General features: G+C 36.9%; 2 protein-coding genes across 6 annotated transcripts in view; both read right to left on the bottom strand.

The window, feature by feature from the left end:
• LOC122838677 (chloride channel CLIC-like protein 1) overlaps positions 1-13,194 on the bottom strand; it is a 71,472-nt gene continuing 58,278 nt past the window's right edge. Inside the window, exons 1-9 of one of the 5 annotated variants that reach the window (XR_006371933.1) lie at positions 4,646-4,728; positions 4,322-4,409; positions 4,193-4,246; positions 3,223-3,369; positions 3,037-3,136; positions 2,560-2,657; positions 2,251-2,397; positions 1,790-2,161; positions 1-1,043 (exon numbers count right to left, since the gene is read on the bottom strand). Coding sequence is in view for 2 of the 5 variants with exons in the window: in XM_044129494.1 (XP_043985429.1) it covers positions 2,593-2,657 (65 nt within the window). In the remaining 3 variants the exon portion in view is untranslated. Of the gene's footprint in view, positions 1,044-1,789; positions 2,162-2,250; positions 2,398-2,559; positions 2,658-3,036; positions 3,137-3,222; positions 3,370-4,192; positions 4,247-4,321; positions 4,410-4,543; positions 4,623-4,645; positions 4,729-13,194 lie in introns of those variants that run through there. The other 4 variants (XR_006371935.1, XR_006371934.1, XM_044129494.1 and 1 more) reach the window with 4 other exon arrangements.
• ftsj3 (FtsJ RNA 2'-O-methyltransferase 3) lies at positions 5,570-12,861 on the bottom strand. Its single transcript, XM_044129487.1, has 21 exons — positions 12,693-12,861; positions 12,458-12,563; positions 12,029-12,075; positions 11,864-11,943; positions 11,650-11,749; positions 11,374-11,568; positions 10,807-10,922; positions 10,530-10,634; positions 9,797-9,897; positions 9,310-9,396; positions 9,058-9,222; positions 8,827-8,962; positions 8,519-8,706; positions 8,209-8,323; positions 7,981-8,062; positions 7,296-7,458; positions 7,044-7,150; positions 6,768-6,870; positions 6,406-6,589; positions 6,196-6,290; positions 5,570-6,096 (listed from the first exon to the last, which is right to left on the bottom strand). Exons 1-21 carry the CDS (start codon positions 12,757-12,759, stop codon positions 5,862-5,864), a joined length of 2,577 nt encoding a protein of 858 aa, XP_043985422.1. The 5' UTR covers positions 12,760-12,861; the 3' UTR covers positions 5,570-5,861.

Below are 13,194 nucleotides of genomic sequence, written 5' to 3'. Positions count from 1 at the left end.
TTATTAAATTCAGTGCTTTATTTTACACAATTTCTATACATGGGAACGCTTTGCTGAGGTAGAAGCACAACTTAAGCTTTACTACCACAATAACTCCAGTTATTTAACAAAACTCTCAAAACTGCACTTTAGTATTACATGAGCTAAAATAACAATAATGCAGAATTTCACATTTTAGGTCTATTTCAGCAGAAGAAAACCAAGACTCTGGATACACTGTAATAAAACGTCTGTCAACCATAGCTGAAAAGCCTCACCAATTTCTGAAATTTGCCCTGATGATGAACAGGCAAATTTCCAGGTAACCAGGTAATTCTGGTTGTTTTAATACGGACAAAAATACACATTCAAAGTAATTTTTCACAGAAAAATATTTTCATCTCATTGTATAAATGTCCACTTCTTAAATCACAGAGAACCAGTGAACAACAAACACTAAAATGTAAAATGGAGCTGAATCACTGATTAACATCCTCAGCAAAAAGTATTTTTTAAATCTTTATAAAATAACATTTGTAACTTTCAAGCTCTCCTTATAGTGCTAAATGTCTACCATGTACATGTTTCTGAATGTATGAGCTGTGCAATTACAATAAATGCCTACCAAGTGTTCATAACAAAAAAAAAACATAATTTTTTCTTAAAAATAAAAATACTAAAAGAATAATTTATTTTGTCTTATTTAGAATTTTTTTGTTTATTGCTCACGTGTTTCTTCAAAAGTATTTTCTTGCAAAAGTAATACAACTAGTACTAATCACAGGGGAACATTTCCCTTTGTATCTAGAGAAAAATAAAACATTCCTGATAAAAGAGCAAAGTGTCTTGTTGCACCTAAATTCAGCTTATCAGAGAATCGTCTTTGCTGTTCGCAAGACAATTCTACTATTAAAATACGAGTCAAGCTGTTAAATGGAGATCAAACTTTGCTTTGAAGTCTAATCCACTAACTTTGGACTTGTCTCTTGAACAGAAGTCGGTAGCTTAAAAAAGTTTCTTAGAGACATGGAGGACGCGTCGTCTTCCTTGAAGTCTTCATTGTCCTGCAGAAATGGGTTTACAATCGGTTACAATAAAACACAAAAAGCACCTTATGTTAAATTTATAAAAGAAAACAAGATCCTTTATGAGAGTTATTTTCTCAACTACACATTATAAATTGTTATTAAAAAAAATAGATGCATCAGTCAATCAGTCAGAGATCAAAATTGGTTAATCTTTCATTAATCTTCGATCAGCAAATTGCATATCAAATGTGGAATTATTTCTCCCCCCACCCCATGTTTTTTAAATTAGATAAAACTAAGAACTCTCATCATTTTTGATCTGTAAACATATCAACCAGCAGCATGGATTTTTAATTGAATAAAAAAGAAAGAGGGCATTTGTAGTGATGCATGGGGATGATATTCCTTCATTTTGAATTGGATTCAAAACTATTACCTCTATAAAACAAATCTTGTAGTACATTATTTCCCTTCTATATACTCTATTAATGGGGAAATAAAATGGAATTTGTCATGCTTGCAATTGGCTCGTCAAACCTCAAAGCCTGGTTGGTTCAGTACAACCCAGTGAAGTTTGAACAACTTTGAAACATAAATAAACACATCCTTTTTCAGCTTGTTTTCTTCTTTTAGACAATGTGAATATATAAATAAATATAATTAGTGCATAATATTTATGGTCTATTATTATGATGTATTATACAAATATGGTCGGCATTAATTAGCTATGTATTCAAACATAACAATTTGATATGGTTTTATACATTTTCAAAAGAACCAACCTCCAGATGAGGCTGTGAAGGATTCAAGTTGACTGGGCATAAGCTGTCTGGTTCATCAGTGTTGGCAGCAGGCTTCTCAGGTGTCTTCTGCTGGTTTGTGAACCTTGAACTAACAGAGGGACTCTCAGTCGCCTCAACATTTTCTTTGTTTGCATTTTTTCTAAGTTGAGGTTCGACAAAGCCCAATGTCTCTGCAGTGATGCTACTTCCCACGTTATCGACAAGACTTTTATCAACAGCTTGGTCACAATCCTGGTCAGATGCAGACATCCGATCACCATCCTTCACTCCTGAAGGAGGGTCTTCCAGCTTATTCGTTGGTGTCTTGGTGCAGTGTTGCGAGCCAGGCTCTACACTTTCATTCATGAACCACTGTGTATCAATAAAGCACAAATATTAGTGAAGTGATCATATATCCAGAGCTGAGTACTTGTGTTCATGAAACCTTAGCCTCTCATTACCAAAATGATGAGCATGATGATCATGAAGACTGGAAACTGAAGGGAAACTGGCAGATGTTTTAGGACTGCTCGATGAAGCTCACTTATCCCCTCCCCAAAGTGTCTTAGTGGGTCTTTCATTAAAATCCTGAAGGTAAATGATACTACCTAAACAGAAAATAATGTTAAGAACAAATAAACATAACTATCCAATTAGAGACAGAACTATTCCAAAACGGGCAACTAGCAGGACAAAGTCATAGCTGTAAGAATGGACCTTATTGTCTTTTTTCAGAACAGACACACAAAGACACACACCAGGTGACCCACCTTGGTTGGACATACAAGAAGGAGAGGACTGGTTCAAAAAAATGCATAGTAATCTTTACAGGGGTCGTCATGGAGAGGCCTGCTGGTTCTGAACCCCTCTGCAGATTAGCATGAAAATAGTTTAATTAGCCTGACGAAAAACGATCTTACAAAACTTCAAATCACATCATCTACACCATTTAAATACTATGTATTCAAAAACAGGTTTTCCTTTCAAACCTGACTTTTATCACAAAATCTCCTCCCACCAAAAAATTGGAAGATACAACATTTAAGGTAATACAAAAACATTTTCAGGGCTTGCTAAATTTCAACTGTGAAATACCATTTCCAGGGTGAATTTACCATTTACAGAGAGGATGGATTCAAAGATACAGAAACCCTATAACACTCAATAACCTTTCAAACAAGTGAAGATAACAAATCAATACAACTTAATTAGTTTGCATTGCTATGCATTCATAAGTGCAATTATACCTTTCAAACCATTGGTCCAATCTATTTCTTGTATTCCTTTACATTCTTCATTGAGGTTTACGGTTTTTCTGATGATGTTTTGATGCTCAAAGAAGGCAACCTAAACAAATATTGAAAGCATTTAACAGTTCAATGTTGTATGACAGCCAAAGACAAAGGTAGAGTATCAAAGGTGTTCTGGATTACCTGGTACACACAGAACCAACTCCAAAGAATACTGACAACGAAGTAAAAGATCAGCACCCAGATGAATTTCAAGGGCCAAAAGATTAGAGGACCAGAAGACTTCTTGATGCAGATGATGGCTAACAGAATCAAAACAAGCATCCCGATCTGCAAAAAGAGGGTGGTAATAGCAGGTAAACGAGATGGGGAACATTTATTCTATAAGACATGAAAAGGACAAATGACAACAACTTTAGCTTGGACTTTAAAGTGGTGTTTTTAAAAACTATGCTTAGTAAAAAACCAAAACTCTTCAAATACATTTTAAACAATGTTTTATGTGTAGTTCTTTTAGTAATCCCTAAATTCACTTATAGTTTATACTTCTTTTTATGCAAAATAAAAATGTGAAAGCAGGATTGCTCATTTATGTTTGCTTTATCCATCTCACCTTCAACTCTTATTAGCTTCCCTGTCCCTCATAAGGAAACGCATCCCTGCTCTTCTGCTTCCAGATGATGGACTGAGCAGTGCTCCATGTGATAGTCAAAATGTGGGATATAGCTTCCTCAGGTTATTCCTCACCTGTTTTCCTTTCTCTTAATAATGTTCATTCACAATTCTTCTCAAATAAACATGCTAATTGCATGTGTTAGGTTCACCAAGTGGCTCAGAGTAAGAGCAAGTGCAGCAGATATAGATCTGGAGGCTGCTGTCCCACATTTGATTGATGAGTAAAGGCAACTACTGCAAAAACATTTTAACTATCCATGCAGTCAGACCTCATTCCAAGATTATGACTCAGGACTTTTATGATGCTAGGCAATAGTTAACTGCCCCACCATGCAGCCCTCAAACATTTTTGATGTCAACCATTTTGATATTGATGAGCTGTGTGTATATGTGTATACCCCAGCAGATTTTAGATCACAATTGTTTATTTTGAGCATTTTAAAATGTGTTTCTGCATGTGCCCTGTTGAAACACTAACCTGTCTCTGCAGATCCTCCACATGTTGACTACTGGATCTCCAGTGTGGTTCAGTCTATTTATAGAGAAAATGAACGCTAGGACACATTTGTAAATAAAGATTTCAGAATAAATATAGATATAAACTGACCTCTGTCGTCTGTCGCATTCTTTTGGCAACTATATCATAGTTGAGCATGTCATGTATGTCTAGCCACTCGTCGTCCATCTGAACACGCCTGGAAAAATAGCAATAAAAGCTGGTTGATAATGCAAAAATCCAGTTTTCACAACATAAGACTTTCAGCCAACCTAAGATAACATGAATGGCATTAATGTTTCGGACGTCACAGCAACTCTAACTCAAACCTACAAGTATCAACCGAAAGTGAAAGCACGGTCGACAAACTTATTTATCGAAAAAACAAAGGTGTCCAGAAAATGTGGTGAGGAGAGACGAAGCATAAAAACTCACAGTGAAATATCGAGATTTAATGGCGGCTAAGATATTGTTGTCGAAATGCCCAGTGTACTACGTAAATAGGCTGCAAGACTTTCTGAGGAGGAGCCGTCCGATATAGATTCCTATGAGCTCTGCCTTTTAAATGATCTCGATAAACATTATTTACGATATAGGCTACTCGCCCAAATACTTCATTGGTTTGTATGACCTTTTTACTGTTATTTTTTTCCAAAGTAATACAATAAAATACAGTAGATGTATAGTATTTTATTTTTTCCAGATAGCCCAACTGAAAAGTGAACTTTGCTAGTTTCACATAAAAAGAACAAAAACATAAAGACATCATCGTGTCACCTGTTGAGGATTAACTGTTGTAAACAACTTTGTGCCTGTGGTGCTAATGTCATATAGGTAATATCTGAGCGGAATTAGCTTTAATAAATTACATCCTAAAATGACTTGTCGGACAAGAAAACACATTGCCATGTTTTAGGCGCCTACCGTAATAACCCATGTTCACGCGCAGATAAACATGTCGACTGTGTTACCCACTTAACTATTACAAGAGTTTACGCTTGTAATAGTTACAATGAATATAAATATCACTACATATCATCAAACACAAATTTATGTAATCACTACCTGTGGCGACTATCTGCAATATTTTGTAACAAAAAATAGTTTTATGATTATTTGAAAACTGTATTTTGTATTGAATCTGATTATCTACCTTGAATTCAAGTTTGTTCAATGATTTGGAACATTACAATGTGACAAAAAAGTAAAAACTGAAGAATTCTGTAAGAGACTGTTGTTTTTACAGCATTGCTAACGCCATACTTTTCCAAACCTTTAAAGACCTCAGACCTACAGATCTGTCTAAACCAAATATAAAACAAAACGTGATATAAATAAAAACAAGCATTTACCAACTAATCAGAGTAAAACATTTATTGTCAAATTTTAAATATTTACAAAACATCATGTATGCATTTATTGTAGTTAGGATAAACTGCAGTTCATCTGCTGGGAGGAAAAGCATCTTTAAAAAAGATGTACAAGTTGCATCAGCCTAAACACTACCAGAACAGGTCCAAAGTCTCCAAGGCTTAAATACTCTTTCAGTCACATTTACCTGAAAACAGTATTTAAAAATAAACTCCAGTTCATGTGTTCGTCACAGAGAAGCTTGAGGCGTATGTGTAAAAGAGAAGGAAAAAGTTTGCATTTATTTTCCTCTCTTCCCTTTACCACCCTTAGGCTGTCGTCCTTTTCCTTTTCCTCCTTTTCCTCGCTGTTCTTTCCTCTGCGCCCCCCGCATGTCCTTCTTCATGCGTCCGTCCACCACTTTGAAGAGTCCCTTCACTCCACGAGGCCGTCTCACCTTCTTACCAACTCCTTTTTTGGCTACCAAGTATGTTACTTCTCTTTTTTCCTTTTTCACACCTGCTTTTTTGTAGATACTGACAGAATACGGAAAAAGAAACTTGATTAGTATATGTATTTTTTTTAAGTTAGCATCAACCAGTAAACAACTGCAGCTCCGGTCTCACAAAACAAACCTCTTCAGCTGAGCCATCTTCTCTCTTTCAGAAATGTCGGCAGTGTTGACGACAGCCTCGGCCTTCTTCTTGGCTTGTTCCATCTTCTTCAGCATCTAAATGAGTCCAACAGAAACTGGACTTAATCTCTGTCCATTTTCTAAATTATAATAATTTCAATCCTTCTGTATATCCTCAATCTGACCTAGTTTCACAGCATTTTTCTCTTACCCTTCTCTTCTTCCTGGCCTTCGCTTCAGCCACCCGTTTGATTGGCCGGGCATTGATCTCTTTCCATTTCTGTTTGTATTCCTCCACCATCTCCTTGGTGACAGGCATCGGTCGTTTCCTGTGTTTGCGTTCATCATCCAGGAACCACTCCGGTACTTCCCATGGCTCGTCAGAGCTGGCAAACCTGCAAAGCAGAAACAATCAGCCCCTCTGTACAGACTCAAAATTCATCCAACCCAACAGTGCGGTTCATATTGTGCCTAGTGTATCAATAAGAGTAATAATAATAATAGTTTTGTGTATTATCTGCTGGAAGAGGTATGCACATTTATGAAGTATGACTTCCAAAGGCAGACATTTACCTGTGGAAGGAGTAGTCTACCAGATCTCTGGCTTTCTTCTTGGATGTAGCGATCTCACAGCCGAGGGACAGACCCTCTGCATCTAGGATACGGGCTTTTTTACCTGAAAACCAAGGGAAACATTTTTAATGCAAAGTTCAAAAACTATTAAACAAATTCTGCAGTAGGAGAAACCTAAGGTTTCAGCATTTGACTTCCCGTGTCCCGGCCAGATAAAATGTTCTTTCCCCCACAAAGCTTAGATTTCTCTGTTCTCATGGAAGCTTTTATACTCACTGGTGCTTTCAACAGGAACAACCTGGATGTTGTCGTCTTCAGCCTCTCCTGATGCCCCTCCTGATGCCCCTCCGGATCCCCTGGCTTGCTTCATTTTTGTAATCTCACTGAAACAAAATAAGTGAGACTTGCTTATCAGTGGACGTTGTGGCTGCCGCAGCAGTGCTCAACTATTTAAACTTAAAATTTCCTTCCATTAACTCTGTACATTTTGGAGGAAATACAACCCAGTCAGAGAAAATCAAGTTTTACTTTTCATCATCGCTGCTGTCGTCCGAGTCGCTTTCCTCTGCTGCTTCCTGTGACGGTTCTGGAGTTTCCACCTCTGCATGAGCAAATTCCTCTTTTTTGTTTTCTTCCTCATCTTCTACTTTATCTTCACTTTCTTCTTCAGCTTTCCTCTTTCTCCCTTTCCCTACAAAACCAAAAAAACTGATTTAACAGAGCTGTAAAATAGTAAGCCGTTACATTTTTTTTCTGTTTGTTGTCACAGCAGTTTCACTTTAATAGAAAAAGATAACCTGAAAAAACACAAACTGTTGTAGACTAATGTGGCCTTATGTGGAAAAAATAGATATAATAGCTGTTTTTAGCCATTACTTGTAATGAGTCTTTTACATCACTAGAGATATTTTGACCCACTTTTAGTAAAATTGCATCAGTTCCACCACTTAAAAAGGTTTTTGAACATGAATCACTAGTTTACAGATGTAATATTGGAGATTAAACAATAATCTTTCAATGAGTTGAAAAGTTCATATTGGTGCTAAGGTCAGTAAAGCAAATACAGTTTGACAGTTTGAAGACTGAAATAACTCAAGCTATCTTCATAGTGAAATGTGACCAAAAAGCAAAAACAAAAGAAATCTGCAAACATTTTTCATGGTATTTTAAATTAGACATTCTGAGATGTGAAAGGTAAGAGACGGTTGTTTACCTGACTGTCTGCTTTGGAGCCACTCTGTCTGTTTGAGTTCATTCTCTGCATCACCTTCCAGGTCAATTTCGGAAAAGATGCCCTGAAGAAGGAATGAAAACAGAGATACAATTGAGTGTGAAATAGGTTTAAACATCCAATCAAAGGAATGTGGCATGAAGTGAAATACAGAAGGTGCACTTAAACTTGCAGAAGTTGTATTAGGAAAAAATGCATGCATGGACTAACCTTGCTGAACCACATGTTTGTTTCTCGCTCCAACTTTTCATTCTTTCCTTCCAGTTCTACCAGCAAGCCACCATCCTGCTCCTCTTCCTCCTCAGCTTCCTCAGCAAACTTCACTCTGAGTAATAAAATTAGAAACAGTGATTATTTTGTATCAAAACCAAATTATGTTTTAAAAACATGTCTCAGACATGGCAAAAATAGAAATTAGGGCCTTACAGCTGAAAATGAGATTTCTTTGTTTCTGGTTGCATCTCCCCTGAAGCCAAGGGATCACTCCAACATCTTCTTGTAAGATAAAACCATCACTTACTTCTTCGGCGCTTTCTTTTCCAGCTCTTTTTGTTTCTGTTGCACTTCTTCTAAATCCTCTTCATCCAAATCAGATGCCAGGGAAATTTCATCCACATCTTCGTCCTGATCTGAAAGGTGGATGTCATCGTCTCCGTCTCCCAGATCACCCGCAGCCTCCATGTCCCCTTTGGAGATATCAGTCAGCACCTGAAGGAAGAATATCAAAGAAGGTTTTAATTCAACTATAAAAACATGATCACACTTCCATGTGGAAACGAGAACAAGAGCTGACGATTATACTGGCTCTTAATTGTGTTTGATCATAACCTGCTGCTTCTTGAGAGAAGATAATGAAAACAAGGATGAGTCGGTGGTGCTGGCGATGGAGACACCAGGCAGGTCCATCTTCAGCTCCACTCTCTCCCTCTGCTTCCTCCTCTCCTTCAGCAGCTTCCTCTTCTTCCTGATGAAGCACCAAAGCTCAAGATATATTCACACATCATAACAATAAAGCAAAATATACTGAGGTCAAGCTGCACCGGAAGCGTAAAAACTAACCGTTTGAGCTCAGCCACTTCCTGAGCTTTTAGATCAGCCAGTTTTCTCTCCATTTCATCTTCCTCATCATCATCATCTTTTTCCTTGTTATTGTCCACTTTTTCCTTCTTCCTCTTCACATCAGATTCATCTTCTGAGTTGATGCCCTCCTCATCTGAACTTAAACTACAAACAAGGCAGAGTTTTTATAAATGCCCTGTGACATTTCATTGAAACTTCATTTTGTGGTTTTAACAGAGTAAATGCGTTTACCTGATCTCCTGGTCAAGTTGCTTGGCCTCTTCCTTCAGTTTCTTTGCTAGATATCGTCTAAGTTTTGCTCTCCAACTCAGCAGCAAACTTAATGAGGGCAGAAGAGGAAAAAACGACACCTATGTAAACATGCAGTAATGACACTTCTTGAAATCAAAGGTTTCAATGCAAAAGCAGAGCAAAATTAAGCTGCATTATTTCATAATGTATTTTAATAGAAGAAGTATGCATGTGTAGCTAGCTAAAATTAATGTGAAGAAGTGCAATAAGCACCAAATCTTGGGTGTGTCTTGGTCTGAGTTATTTTAGACACTTAGGTGTTTTACTTTGGTCCCATTCTTTAATTGTAAAAACTCATGTTCTTTTGGTAAATTTATTCTAAAGTTTATTTTATATGTATGCAAAGAACTAAAACGTGTTAGTCTTAATTTTAACTTCAATAGTTGAATCAAAATCACTCAAAAAAAGACAAAATAAAATGACCCACCGGAGTTCTTTGCGCCCCAGGACTTTGATATCCAGACAGCACTCCTTTATCTCATTGGTGGTGGCAGAGTGAGATTCCAAGAGTGGATTGTCAAATGTGATCTGAAAGAGTGGAAGAAAGAGTTAAAATAGGTATTAGGATTAGGATAACTCTAAAGATTCTGGACATTAGACCTGTCTGAACAATTAACCTTAAAATGAATTTATTACAAATATGTTCCCACAAGTATAAAAACAAAAGCAATGAGTTTTAATTTTTAATTTACAGAGTCATAAAGGCTGTTTGAAATAGTTTAAGAACCACCAATTCAGTTTAAAACACTGACATGAAATGAAGAAGCACTGACGGGTGTGCCTTTATTTTATTATTGTCTTTTCAATTCTTGAATAATCTTAACTTCATACTATAATGTTGCAAATGAAAGATAAGAATTTATTATTTTAAAATATCAATTAACTTGAATTTCAGATTTCTACTGATTATCAAACTACAAAAGTAAAAATGTCTGGAAACATGACATGTTTCTGTCCTTAACCAGAAAGGGAAATAATAAAAAATGTGTAATTTTACAAACATTTTAAAACTGTTTTGACATTTTGTAAAAAAAAAAAAAAGCAACATGTCAACTAATGAGTAAATTTCAGCTGTGTTTGCTTAAAATGATTCTTCCACAGAAAAATTAAAAAAAGGAACAGGTTTGATTAAAGGTTGAAGTTAATAGCAACAATCTTACCTCGCTGGCTTTTGCCAGAAAGTCGACAGGGTTTTCGGCCTTTAGAAAAGCCGTCACTGTAAAACTGTGGTACAGCGTCAAATCACCATCAGTGTATCCCTCCGCCTAGAACACACACAGCTGTTTGGTCAACGGCAGGTCAAATATCTGGGATCTTTGCTTCCCAGTACCTTTCTAACGCAGCATGTCATCTACATCAACATCAGAATACATTTTTACTGTACCATGTACATATTTACACACATGAAGCTGATATAAATAGGTGAATTGTGCTTGCCTTTGGCTTCTTAACAGCGACGAGCTCCTTCACAGTTTTGGCTTGCACTTCCACCTCTTTGAAGGCATGCTTGGGGTCAAAGAATTTACTGTCGATTTTGTCTGGGGCGACAAAACCTATTCAACACAACAAGAACTTGTTTTAGATATGCAAAAATGCTTTTACATAAAAAAAAAAATAAAAAAATATTAGGACACCTTGAATTTTAAATTATTTAATGTTAGCATGTCAATGTTTAAATAGTTTTTTTTAATCTCAGGGTAGAAAGAAATTTAATACAGGCATTAACGCCTGTAAGCAATTAACCTTGCTAATATCAACAAAAAAAATTGTTTTTCAATTGAGAAAAACACTGCACACCATTTATAATTAATGTTTCTCTTCTTATCTGAAAAGACTTCTGAGAAGATTCTTATAACCATCGACTAGTTGTTTTTGAATTTCCTCCATTTATAGACTACATCAGAATGGCTGAAAAGGCTGTCAAGGTAAGTCCTAACCTTTCAAATAACAAAATATATTCAAATCAGAACACACGTTTTAGTCACATCTGTAGCTGTCACGTACCTTGACAGACGACAAAGATTTCTGCCGACTCGTTTCTGGATGCTTGAGGCTTAGTGGCCTGGACCTTCTTAAAGAACTGCTGGAAGATCCACAGCAGTGGCTGATAGTCCTTGGAGCGGAAAACCTTTGTGATGAAAGTGCCACCTTTGGTCAGAAACTCACAGGCCAGCTTCAGAGCCATGAGGGTCAGGTGAGCTGAGGAGGAAAAGGAGAGATTTTTAAATCTACTTCAAACGCAGAAATGAACAATTTAATCAACGTTTTTGTTTCTCTTACCCTGGGAAAAGGCATCGTGCTGCCAGTTGGTTCCCACATTTGGGGCTCCGTCATTTAACACAACATCTGCTTTCCAAGTTTGAAGCTCCTTACGGAGAGCCTGATTGGGAAATAGAAAACAACTCAAACAAACAAACTCCACTCTTTAACATTGTAGGACAGTTTTAAAGTAAACCCATTGTTTAGTAGAAAAAGAACTGAGTGGCATTCACACCTGTCTGCACTTCTCAGTCGTGATGTCTTCTTGCAGTGTCACCACGTTGGGAATGGGCTTAATGGGGACCAAATCGACACCTGACAGGAACACAGACAGTTTTAGTTGCCATACTAAGCACGCAGATAATTTAATTCAATATATGTGTTTTAACACTGTACTCACCAATGATGAGACTTGAAACGGGCATAAACTTTGATGCTACCTGCAACCTGGAAAGGACATTTCCAATCATAATAAGATTATTCAGGAATCTTTATTTTATCAAATGCAAATTTATGCCATTATTTAAAAGGTTTCTGTACAAAAGTCCAACAGTCTTCATTTCAAGCTTACACTTTACATACATAATCTTAACATCATTGAAAGGTCCTGTGATATTTATTTTGACATACAACTCTAGAGAAATTCTACTCAAATGCCTAAATTTTGTACTTTGCTCTCTTAAATCACAAAATCTTTGCGATGCCAGGGATCGTTCTGGTTAGACAAATGCAGATAACTATCTTTCCTTTATTCAGACAGCTCGGTCGTGTTTCACACTCTGTCTGAAGATATTGTAATGATAGAGATAAAAGTAGTCAGGCTGCTCACCATCCTCCAGGAGCAGCGCACAAATCCACCAGAGCCCTCGCTTTCTGTAGAAACTGGAACTTACGGTTCAACTGGATGAGTTTGAAGGAAGACCGAGACCGATAACCTGAAGACAACGAAAAACGAACCTTATGTAACAATAAAATCTTCTAAAATCTAAAGCTTAACCAATAGCTAATGCTAACACCGACTAACGAGTCTCTGCCTCTGGTGCTTTCTACTAACATTACGGTACCTGTTTCTTTCGCAAGATGGTAGAATTTGTCTTTCCTCGTCTTTCCTACTTTTAATTTCTTCCCCATCTTTATCCTGGTTTGCTAAGACTGGACTCCGGTGCTGAAAAGTCACAACCGTCCCAAACTCATGAAAACAACACGTGTGAGTGTCCCTGCGCAGATGTTTAACGTCACGCTCTCTTCTTCTTCTAGTGTTTCCCTGTCGTTCAGAGAAGATGGCACCACCTGCTGTCAGCTTTGTATAATGCAACACAAGGTGTATAAAAAGTGCTTCTGGTTGGGTTACTGTTCTTACTGTTTCTGCACTTATGCCAGATAGCTGACTACATTCCGTGGTGAAACGAAGTAGAAGTGTTTCGTTGTCCTTAAATACATTTTTTATGTTTCTGTACTTTAATTAAATAGATTTAATCGTGCATTCTTTCGACTTTTACTCGACTACATCATACTTTTTACAGTAAGTATCTGTATTTTATATTTCACTACATTTCTATAAAGCGT

Source organism: Gambusia affinis, linkage group LG10 (genome assembly GCF_019740435.1).
Source record: "Gambusia affinis linkage group LG10, SWU_Gaff_1.0, whole genome shotgun sequence".
Classification (NCBI taxonomy): domain Eukaryota; kingdom Metazoa; phylum Chordata; class Actinopteri; order Cyprinodontiformes; family Poeciliidae; genus Gambusia; species Gambusia affinis.
Note: the sequence above shows the minus strand (reverse complement) of the source record. Positions and strands in the feature narration are given on the sequence as shown.